Source organism: Rhea americana, unplaced genomic scaffold (genome assembly GCF_003343005.1).
Source record: "Rhea americana isolate MKP2758 unplaced genomic scaffold, rheAme1 scaffold_300, whole genome shotgun sequence".
Taxonomy (NCBI): Eukaryota; Metazoa; Chordata; class Aves; order Rheiformes; family Rheidae; genus Rhea; species Rhea americana.
The window spans coordinates 731,093-743,414 of NW_028186425.1; the positions used below are offsets into that span (position 1 = coordinate 731,093).

The following is a 12,322-nucleotide window of genomic DNA, read 5'->3' on the forward strand; positions in this document are numbered from 1 at the left end:
TCCTTACTAGTTTATCTAGGTGCAGCCCATTAAGACTGGGCTCACTCATTTTAATTTTAGTCACAGGTACAAGTTTAATTCTTAGTTTAGCATGGTCCTTCCATATGACTGTYACCAGGCAGGTAATCCTCTACAGAATCTCCAAAGGGAATCTCATCTCCTTCCATGACACTATGGCAACATCCAATTTCATATCAAATTGCAAAGATTGACAACGTTTAAYATAAACAAACAAACCATTCAGTCTGGCTCTCAACTAGGAACAGCTTATTTTCTAGCATCATGATAGATGCAATAGTTTTATTACCTACAACCAATTCTTGGCATTAAGCACTCAGAGTCCTGCAGACTACTTCCAAAGTACTTTGTACTGGATTAGGTGATTGATTGCCTCCCATAATCTGCCAAGAAGAYAGTGTAAACAAAGAGACACAGTTTACCAAAGTTTAGAAGCAATTGGTCTCTGAGCTGGAAGAAAAACTCCAAAATTCTCACAAGGTGAAAGATTTGTAGAATTTAACTACATCTTGATATACATGGTCACTGTTACAACTCAAAGGCAGGAAAAATAAATGAATAAATAAAAGAAACAAACAAAAAATGGCCTAAACTATATATTCCAAAATAAATGTAAATAATCTTTTAAAATCTCACGTCCATATCTCCATTATGATGGAGAAACATGCCAACAGTTTAGTCTTTGAAAGAAAAAAATTACCTCTTTTTGGTTCTTCTATTCTGGTCATCTTATTTGGAGTAGCAATAAAATCCTCTTCACCAATGTAAGCTGCTCTCTTCAGGCTGGAGCTGTCATTAATACGGCAAAAAGTTAGCAGCAGTATAGTTAYGGGCACTTAGTTCTCCACCTGGAAGCAAGACTTCAGTAGTGCTGAAGCAGCACAGCTCTTACCTTTCACCCTCCAGTTCTTCTGAAGCAACAGGAAGGACCTTTTAAAACAAAGAGGAGATTTTCTTGACATAGGCAGGAAAATTAATGCTGATGTAAAAGCAGTGTTCAGTCCTCTAAAAACATTATAGAGGGCTCTAAATTCTACAGAACAAAGTCACATAAGGCAACTAGGGTAGTACAGTCCTGTCAGCAATACTCTTCCATTTTTCTAGGCCCTATCTGTTAATAGCAGCTTAGCAACAACTTTGTTTGCATTGAAGATTCATTAGCATAGAACAGCAGAGGTCTAACAGCATCAAGTTATTAAGCAAGAGGGAACCTCTGAACCCATGGCAGGAACTGTGAGAGTCAGCTGGATGGCTCATCCATCTAGCTAAACCATAAGCCCATTAATACAGGAGATGGTGGAGAAAGAAAGGCTGTGAGGTARAAAGCCAGTCAGGACTGTAATGCTAGAAGTTAAGATGCTTCTATCCAAACAATATCATCATCATCATTTTAATAAGCAGATGATACTTTTGCTTAGGATTGTCAACATTTTTTCCAGAAGTGGAATTCATTTTCTTACTATCTCTCAGTCCTATATCAAATGATACTGACTCAACCTTCCAGAAGCCAGTAAGCATTATCATTACCTCTTTCCGAAAGCGGAATCTAAAAGGGCCCAAAATGTCAAAGATAGAAAGTTAATTAGCTCTTGTATGTTACTATACAGACTGGTATAGAGTCCTCTGACAGTCAGTAGTAAAGCCTCCATAGGCTCTACTATGGAAAATATTGTGGATTTTCTCTACTATGAAATGTGGAAAAGTTTKCTTTGAGGATACAAAGTTTATTCTCAAACCCTGTTAGAGGATCAGGCAATGCCCTTTAAAAAAGTAAGATTTACATTATAGTAGAGCATGCCAGAACTAGGCACGGAAAAGTGCAAGATTTTGAAATTTGTTTGCACTCTGATTTTTTTCTTTTCTTTCAGTTTCCTGTCAGCTGGGACTTTCCAGGAATGCTGAGGCAGGGTGCTCTGGCAGCCGATCACACAACTGGCACACTTGCCAGTTCCATAGTACGGCTTTTCACTGCAGCAGCAGCAGTTTGGAGAGCCCAGGGTCTACAGCACTTCACCAGAAAGCTAACAGATTTTACAAGAGAAATCCAGCCTGCAGCTAATTCAACTAACTCTGAACTGGAGATGCTTTGGAAAATCATTTCAGATTCAGGGAAATAGGAGTTTACAGGAAAAGATTCTTGAGAAAATGTCCCCCAGCTAACACCAGCCAGTGCCTCTAGGACAAATGTCTGTTGCTCATTTGAGACAGTCTGTAACCATTTACAGGATCACTGCAAACAGCCTAGCATTTAATATTTACACATACACACAGCATCCTAGACCTTTTACAAATATATTTCATAGCCCTCCTCATCCCCACATCCATAGGTTTACATACGTGGGCACCACGCTGAAGATTTGCAAAGTGAACGTCAGGAATAAAAAGGACTGGCTGAGTGTCTAGATCCATGAAGGGCTTGAAGACGGTGATGTCCGTACGCTTGTGTGAGGGAAGCATTGGCACTTTGACATCRGAAACTGGGTGGAGGAGGAGACCAAAGATTGGAATACAGAATAGCAAAAACATTGACAGGGCTGTGGCTTTTCTACATCATTTAAATGGCACATAACACTGTTGAACAAGGATACACCACAGTCCAGGTCAGAGAGAGAAGCCCTGTGGTAGAGAAGGAGTTTGAACCTGGGTCTACCAACAGATGAGACCACTCCTTCCACCAGGGTCCTTCCTTGAGACCTGGACCCTAAGGAAACAGTGTGTGTTGAAAGTAAGTGGGAGTTTGCTCCCTCTCTCTGACTGGGCTGCTTGAGCTTACTAGGCTGAAGAATTGTCTGACCACTCACCCCAGTGCAGAATCCTAGGTTATCCGTGTAGCAAGTGAATTTTCCAAACAGAATGAAAACAAGTCCCCCCCCCCCTTCTCCCTATCCCTTCTCTCAAAATGTCTCTGAATTTTCAAAATGAGGAAGACAGAAAGATGACAAACAAGGACAAAAACTGCATCCTGCCTGCATCCAGTTGGGAGTCTCACAAATGGACACTTCTAATGTCCCTGTGTCCCTGGTGCAGCAATTTTTTCTTGCAAAACTATAATTTCACAAAAATGGATAAATCCCGGTAAAAAAAATATAAAAAAAAAAAAAAAAAAAAAGTAAGACACACCAACTATTTCCACTATTAATCCACATGCACATGGTATATTTGTTCCTGGAAGTGGGTTTAACAGCTTATGGCTTAAAACAATAAAAAATTCCAATATCCCCATAGCTAAAGCAGCAATGAACTGTACTTTCCAGGAAAACAAAGGTTAGAAAACAAAGGTTACATCAGGCTAAGCCCAAGCCTAGGAAATACACACTTGAAAGCAGCTTGTGCAAAACTGTAAGACTCTGGAAATCACTATTGAAACCATTTGCCCTTTTCAGGCATTACACAAAGTGCTGTGTGCAGTAATTTTGGGGGAGTCATTTGGGACTACTACATTTGTGAAATGCTAAGTGTGTCAAACTTACCTTTTATGATGTACTTGGCGGGGGGGGGAAGAACCCAAACCCAGCCTGTTCTGCAACTGCCCTTMAGTAAATTGGTTCCATTATGGCACTATCTTCTTCTGAAGCTACTCCAGCAGTTGGTATCTGCTGTGTCAGGAAAATCCTGCCTAGCAAACTGTGAGGTGAATGCTTGCTGAACCAGTTGGACTGTTAATAGCGCAGTTCTRACAAGCACACCAAGCAGAGCACGGGAGAGCACACACCTGTCCCATACAAAGGAAGAATAAGGAGATGTATTTTCCTCTAAGCAACCCTGTTAATGAGTAACTAGTGATCAAAACACAGGATCTGTTGCAGTCAAAATACAAAAACATCATCTGCASCAGCTACAGGAAAGATACTTGAAAGGAGATATCTCAGTGGCCTTTATGACTTAAGAGTGCTGCAGCCTCCACATCCTCTTGACATATCTAGAAACTATTTATATTAAAATTATTTAATAAGGACTATTTTTCTCTAGAAGATTGAGCATAGGGCTGGGAGACTACAGGCTCAGTCCCAAGCCTGCTGCAATCTTGCTGCACAGCTGTAAGCACATTTTTAACAGAACTTAAAACTAAAGTTTAGGATCAACCTGGAAACATTTGGAACAGTTAYAGTTCTTGCTGTCACTTGGAGCTGCAGGGGCTTCAGCAGTTCCCAAAAATCTCACCTTTACCATGTCACTTCACCTGTTATAATATAGACCCTAATTAAAAAGGCAGCAGGTACCTGTTTTGGACAGGGAGAACTACGTAAAAGTGAACTCCTAAGTAACCCAGTATGTAGCAAAATACAATTTATGGCTCTATAAATAATACTTTAAAGCAAAAACTATTCTGTAAGGGATAAAAATTGACCTATTTATARGAAAGTGCTGCTGCACAGGCTATTTGTAACCAAAATGAGATATAATATTATAAAATACTCACAGAATAATTTCTACTTACAGGCATTCAGTTGAGAGTTGGGGTCACTGCATTTGCCTTTTCTTTTGCTTTGTTTTCGCTCTTCATCCCTGATCTTCCTCTCTGCTCCCTGCCAGATGAGATGAAGGGAAGAGGAAAGAGAGGTCTTTTCAGTTTGTTTTTTGGCTGCACAGACAGGAATAKCAATGTTCATGGAACAGCCGTGTCCATGGAAGTCAGCTCCACAGCATCTAAGCTTCACATTAGCCAGAAAAACCATTATTGAGATCTGCCCACTGTTTTTTGAAGTCTGTAACAAAATCCAGCAACCATCCCCAAGATGCAATCTCTGCTTTTCTTTTAAGCCAGGCTAGAATATGATGACAAAAGATACTCATAGTTATAACAACTGTCTACATTTGGGATAAACTATATCTGAAATGTTTAAAACAATAAAAACCTCCAAGTTCTCCCCTAATTAGAAAGTTAAACAATCATTGAATTCTGATCTATAAAAATCAAGACACATGTGGAACACCCCTGCTTGTAAAACTGCAAGATGCCAGCAGCAGCTGTACTAACCTTCACAGATCTAAAGCTGTAGACATCCATCCATTTAAAGTAGGCATTACTTTTTCCCTTTTATCAGTGCCAGGCTACTGTGGAATCCTCAAATACCTAGCTGAGTTCTTTCCTAGACAGTTCCTGACCCTCTAAACCAAACAGCGATCAGGAGAGGACGTATTTTCTGCAAGGCACAGGCAGGTAGCGATGATGGAGGGAAGGAGGAAAGAATGGTTTGTGTCTGAGGTGATGGATGTTAATTCATCCATATCATAGAATCATAGAATCAGTAAGGTTGGAAGGGACCTCTGGCAATCATCTAGTCCAACCTCCCTGCTCAGCAAGGTCACCTAGAGCATATGCTGGAATCACTTTCATTCCTCTAGTTCTGTAAAGGCCTCCGGTGCAACTGTGGGTCACATTGCCAGCTGCATGAGGTGATAAGCCCAGAGTAGATCTCTAATATTCAATTCTGTTGTTACCATCAGGTCACTGCCCAAATTGGAGCACACAAGCTTCTGTCTCTGCATGCCATCCTGTAAAGCAGGATAGCAGTTACCTGGCCACAGAGGAATTTTAAGAAGCCATTATTTCTTATTCAAACYCCCGCAAAGCTGCCAGTGACACATCCACACCCTTGTGCAACACTGGAGGAAGAACAGATTAGCCGTGGCTGATGAGATGCCAAAAAACACGTGGTAGGGGGGTGGGAAACGGTGCCTAATGCACAATGTGTCAGGGAGAACAGTAATAGGGATTTACCTCACAGTAAATCACTACCCTATGGACAACAGGATGCTATCGCCTGCTGGGTAGCACAGGAGATGTTGGCACTAGCAATTAAAAGGAGAATTAGCCTAAAAGTTTGATGTATGTTAACATATTTCACCTTTCCCCTCAGCCCACAGCAGGGATATAAGGAGCTTCAGTTAGCTGCTGGAGGAAAAAAAAAGAATAATAATAATAAAAAGTTACTAGCACAGACACAGTCACTGCTGACTTAAGACTTAGCTTGGCCTCCTAAAGCCCAGGAATCCAAAGATGAGGGTTTAAAGTTGATCCAAGCTCCCAGGCTAGTGAAGGTAACTCCCCCAGACTTCAGCAGAAGTGGCCTGCACCCCTTTGCAGYCTCCCCTACCAGAAAGGTTGTAACATCTCAGTCTGACAGCAGAAGGAGGTGGCAGAAAGATCAGATTTATCTGCAGTCTTATGTTTTYTACTTTTCACATGGAATCAAGAAAATTCTCCTTTTCAAATACCATGTTACAGAACACCACCATCTTGGTAGCTGAGAATATACAAAACATCAACACTACACATTTTGGGAAAAATTCCTTGATCCTCCCATACCATGCAGTCACACAAAGCAGAGTCTTGTTTTAAAATCAATTTATTTCAGGTTACAGGTGCCTAGGGAAGAACATCTCAAATCCCACATGAAACACAAAAGCTATGTTTTGATAACAGGCCTTTCTGCTACATCTAACACAATAAGCAGGGCCTAGCTTGTCACTGACAGAATCAGGATCAGATACTTCACAATTACAGAAAAAATAGGCTAATAAGAAAGTTTTCCCAACTTCACCACCTAGAAGATGGCCTACAGTCCAGAATGCAAAATTTCACATTCTTGTCAGTATATTAAGTGCCGCAGGTGATTTTGTTTTCTGTTTTTCTTCTCCACCCCTTAAATCTCTGGTTCTGCAACGGATTCTCAGGCTGCTAAAGGGAAGCCACAATCTGGAGAGCACTGTCATTCCTCCCTTCCCGAGAAAAACTTAGCTTGATAAGCAGCAATTATGTGCAGAGATAGTGCAAAGCAAAATGCACATATAATAGCCAAAATGCACAATCAAACCCAGGGTTTTCAGGGCACCTGGCTTCATTACACTCTGCCTAAGATAGACTTTCTCTGAAGAAGAAAGCACTGCTCTCGGGTCCCACTATACATTCAGTCTGGCTACAGCTCTGGCACACAGCCTGCAAACAACTGGATGAGCAGCTGTGGTAGTCTTCCAGGTGGCCTGACCCAGAGGGCTTTTCTCTGCTCACAGAGTACCTACAAAGTGCCTGCTCCTGCCATACAGCTCCAGCAGCTGAGCTGCCAGATAGACTGCCAACAGGGCAGAATGACAGAGCAGAGGCTTTTTTCACCCAGTGAAATAGCCAGACTGCCTGTCAGTGTGTTTGATGTCTCTGCATTGGAGAAAACAGACAGGGTGTTTAGGTGGTATGGAAATGTCACTGCAAGCAACTTCCACTCCTAATACGCTCCCATTCATGGAAACTAGGGCAAAGGGGCTTGTAGACGTGAGGGTGTCAGGGGATACCAAATCAAACAAGTCTAACTACAGCACGACACTCCTGGAAGCTGGTTGAGCTCATGACCCGCAGCGTGAGGACTGCCCCAGCGCTGGCAGAGGGAGATGCTGGAAAAGCAATGCTTTTCACAGATCTGCAGGATTGCAGCCTTGAAGTCTTGTTTCTTCACTGTTGGGTTCACTAAGTAGGTCAGACAGGAAAAGGACTGCTGTAAGGGAAGCTGCTCTTTACAGTTGCTTTAGCAACTTCTAGGATGCATTTACTGGGCTGGGGAAAGCAGGACAGAGGGATTTCCCTCCTCTCTTCCTCTCGTCCTAATAGGGCAGTGTAGCATGCATTTTGCATCATGCAACAAAAGAGTCTCTATATTATTATGCATCAACTGCTGTCTCCAGCCAACTCACAAGACTTCTCTCCTTCTTGTAATGCCTCAATCTCCTGATCTGACCATTTCTGAATCCCTCCCAAGAGCACTGCCCATTGCCATAAAAAAAAGGCCTGTCCTAAAGGAGAGGCAATAGCTGTGGCCTATGAAACCCTGTATTCAGTCCTCTCCTCTCTGCATGGTGCTTAGCTGAAATTCTGTTTATACTAGAGAAGATGGTCTCTCCTTGGAACAGGTCACCCCTTCTCTGCATTGCCCAGGTACTGCCAGGCCAAACCTGGACCAAGCTTGTGCTGTAACTTGCCAAGCAACACTATTACACACAGATCTCTACTCAGGCCTCAAAATCACCTACAATCAGAGAAGAGACAATCCTCATGGGCACAGGTAGATCCACTTCCATACACAGAGAGAGGGGAAGAGAGAAACACACAAAAACACTTAGGCTCRGGGGCAGCAGCCAACAACGAGAAACAAGCAGTAGGAGAACTGTCTCCTTTCCCAGTATTAACCCAAGCATGGGAGCACTTCCCTTCACTCCATTCCTGCACAAAAGCCACCACATTAACCAAACTGTCTGACCTTCTGTTAGATACTTATTGATTTGTACATAAAAATATAGATTGTAGAGGATTGCCTTCCAGAGTCCAGGTTCAAAGGCAGTTCAAGCATGCAGCGTAGACTCAGTCTTAACAGACAAAGGCTAGAGCAGGTCTATACAGAGCTGACAGAGCTGGGTGGCCACAGCACATTTTGTACTGTTTTTTCAAAACACATCCCCCATAACATATAAACTTGGCTCCCTGTTAATAAGACAGGGATAAGTAGTACGTCTACAGAGAAGTGTGGCAACATGAGGACAAATACATTAAKGATTATAACACGAGTGGATACTACAGTAATGATGGTCCTATAAACATTCAAGATAAGCTGACTGATTGTTTCAGATTCAAAGCAGGGCTGTTGTTGAAAAATGTCTGCTCTTTCTGAAATACCAATATTCTCACAAAAGTCTGGAGAGAAAAGCCACCATCAGAGTTTGTAGGTCAGTCTTTGCAGCTGTAGGAACACAGGGCTGCTCACTGGAACACTCCTGCAGTGCCAGACTGGGCCTAGGGCATTTGCAAACAGAGCTTGAGTCAACATGGTGACAAATAGCATTCAGCTTGTCAGCCTCTGTCCGGTCCAGGACAGATCTGAAAGGCCACAAACTTCCACACCATTTCTATAAAAACAATGGTGCAGTATCATCAGGCATCAATCTCACATTGACCGCATGCTCACAGCATGCGCAATAGGCAGATTAGATACACARAAGTAATCTTTCTTTGCCCTCTTCCTACAATTCAGGTCAAATCGGCAAAGTATCCAGAGGAATAAAGCAAGAAAAAAGATAACAATCCAAAAGGAAAATACAGGATACTGTGGCATTACTATTTCACTGCATTTGTTGAAACTTACAGTATCGATTCCAATAGTTTCCTTTAAGCTGACTATCCTATACTGACTGCATGACTGCCCTTTTACTAACCAACTTGCCTTATTAGAAGTGGTACAAGCATGTCAGTAATTTTAGTACCATGTCAAAAATTGACTGGAAAACTTATGAGTAAAAGATTCCCCTTCCCCAAAATAGGTCTACACTCATTAGTATTCTAAAGAATAAGCTTTGATAACACATGTAAGACTCCAAGATAATCAAAGAGCTTTGGATGACACACATTGATTTTCAGGCTCATTTTAAGAGGAAGGGCAGGAGGCAAGAGACCTACAAAACTTGGGCCTAAAGAACATCTGTAAGATCCAAGTTTTGCAAGCCTCTAAAATAAATAAATAAATAAATAAAAACCCATCACACAGACTGCCAAATCTTTAAGACTGGGCCTATCTACATACAAGATGAGACACACACTATGGCAGAAGAGCAACAGAGAAAGTGCAGCAGCTCTACAGAACAACATTCATAATTCTTCAAATTCCAAATTATTGGTAGAATTCATCACAACAGGAAACTCCTCAGAAGACACATGAAGGAAGACAACCAAGYGGCTTTATATCAAAGACTGCAGGCAGTTTCTCTCAGCCATGAAGGACAGCAAAGAGACCTCTTTAAAAACAAAGACGGACTATAAAACTTGGCAGGATGGGTCAACGAGATGCTAAAGCAGAGGCAGATTGGAGATGGCATCCCATTTTGGGATGTAAGCAGGGGCAGAGCAATGGCTTTAGGAAACTGACCTTTTGCAGCAGGTTCTTGGGGGATGATAACAAGGTAAGACAGCACAGTAGCTGACCAGTGCAAAGTTAGCACAGGAACAGAGAGGGGAAAGTGTAAGTCCTTCAGAGCAGTATTAGAGATCTCACTTATGAGGAGTCCTTGTTAATGAAGACAGARTCTGGATGCAAATGCTGAGAAGCCCTAATCAAATATGATGCCAGCAAAATAGCAAGCCTGTGTACTTCTCAGACATCAGAAAAGGGACTAGGGAAGTTGGGGGCAGTAGTCATCCCAGCCTAGAAAGATCTTGGTTGTTCTGGAAATAGCAACACTGCRCATTAATTGCTCTGGTCCTTCAAARGTCTGTTCAGATGGGAACAGGTTACAAAGGCTGGAAAAATAAGTGCCCTTTCTTTGCAAAMCTAGTTAGTGTTCTACAACTGCCTCCAGCTCAGCTCCTGCTGTGCTTCTTTCACAGCCTCAGGTGATCAGCAACTCTGGGAAAGGTTCTCTTTTCTGGATACAAAATAGAGCAGAGCAGTTAAATTACAGCACCCACCTAGCCTACAAATGCGCTTCATTATTATACTTCTACGTCTCACAGCAGCACAATGAAAATGGTAACATATTCCTGTTCGTGAGATGAGCAAAGCTTTTTGCTTTTTTCTTTTCTTTTTTTTTTTTTTTTTTTTTTTTGAAAACGAAGAAAATGAACACTTTAAGAATGCATAAAGAAATCTGAAAGGAGCCACATAATATAACTTGGGCCAAAACGAAAGCCTCCGTTTCTTCTGATTTATCCTTCTGCTGAAGACTAATTCTGCAGAGCCTCCTACTATTTAGAGCACCAACATTCAGTRTTTTCCTCTACTGACTGACCTTTCACCAAAGTGAATGCTGACATGGTGCTCAGGACCTTTTCTCAGTGCTCCAACATTGAGAGCAGCAAGTTTATCTGAGGTCACCTTAACATCTCTGAGCCAAATAGAAGCGTTTGAATTTTTTTCCTTGCAAATGCTGAATACACAYGGAATTTTCAGTGAGCGAAGAAGAAAAAAAAAAGAAAAAAGAAAAATAGTAAGTGGCAGAATAAGAAAGGGGAAAAAGTCCTTTAAACTGGGGGACAGCCTTCCCCAAAGTGTCACTGCAGACTGACCTTAGTCTTACCTTATCACAGAAGACTTTAATTTGGCAGTAGGCTCTGTGGACAGGTTTGTTACTCCTGTTATTGTAGCTGTAGGTGTCAATCTGAAGATTCAAGGGCAGGCCTTTAACTCCCTTCTGAGAGGAAAAATCTGTGCTGAGGCAGTTCACAGAAATGAAGACCTGCAGAAGAGTAAACAGGTACCCATCAGCAGTGATGCACAAACTCCTGGCAGGCCACCAAGCAACAGACTGCTCAGCGCTGGTATCTAAATGCTGGTTTGCAKCATTACAAGTAGGACCTCTAGAGCCTATCAGATAAAATCCACAAAAAGCAGTACTACGTTCTTAAYTCTTTATATAAACCAGTCATTACAGGGAACAAAAAACACTTTGTCAGAGTGAATTTAAACAAACTGTTACACTTCATGAAGCCCGCCACTCATCTTTCAAAGATACTTCTGCCCAAGAGATCTCGTTTGTCACAATCAAACATTTAGCAACAGAAATCCTCCTACACTCAGTCTTCACTGGACAGCGTTTTACCATCTTGCTATGAACATAACCATACTTAGAACAATTTACACTAATTTGGACAGACAAAAACAAATTTAGCTCACCTTATCTTTGCAAGTGCAGCTTATGCTTAAAACTACTTGTTTGGTCTTTTAAAAATAATATTAACAACTATTATATAACGTTATACAAATGTTATCTTTAAACAGGAACAAGTCTGTTTTAACTGTAAAGCCCAGAAACTTTTGTTTCTGAGCTTTACAGTTAAAACCACRAATATCAAGTTGAATATTCCCCAGACAGGCTGGGTAGATGAGGGGAGAGCAGTGGACGTTGTGTACCTTGACTTCAGCAAGGCTTCTGACACTGTCTCCCATAACTGCCTCCTAGARAAGCTCAGGAAGTGTGGGTTAGAYGAGTGGACWGTGAGGTGGATTGAGAACTGGCTGAAAGGCAGAGCTCAGAGGGTTGTCATCAGTGGCGTGGAGTCCAGTTGGAGGCCTGWGGCTAGTGGCATCCTCTAGGGCTCAGTACTGGGTCCCATCCTCTTCAACTTTTTCATCAATGACCTGGATGAGGGGACAGAGTGCCTCCTCTGCAAGTTTGCTGATGCTACCAAGCTGGGAGGAGTGGCTGACACACCTGAGGGCTGTGCTGCCATTCAGAGAGACCTGGACAGGCTGGAGAGCTGGACAAAGAGGAACCTCCTGAGGTTCAACAAGGGCAAGTGCAGAGTCCTGCACCTAGGGAAAAATAACCC

At 42.1% G+C, this 12,322-nt stretch overlaps 1 protein-coding gene across 1 annotated transcript in view; it reads right to left on the reverse strand.

The window, feature by feature from the left end:
• The window catches only part of GRHL1 (grainyhead like transcription factor 1), a 47,276-nt gene that overhangs the window by 7,727 nt on the left and 27,227 nt on the right, over window positions 1–12,322 (reverse strand). Inside the window, exons 9-13 of the mRNA XM_085309716.1 lie at window positions 11,071–11,229; window positions 4,457–4,544; window positions 2,356–2,495; window positions 911–948; window positions 719–807 (exon numbers count right to left, since the gene is read on the reverse strand). Coding sequence (XP_085165842.1) covers window positions 719–807; window positions 911–948; window positions 2,356–2,495; window positions 4,457–4,544; window positions 11,071–11,229 — 514 coding nt within the window. The remainder of the gene's footprint in view (window positions 1–718; window positions 808–910; window positions 949–2,355; window positions 2,496–4,456; window positions 4,545–11,070; window positions 11,230–12,322) is intronic.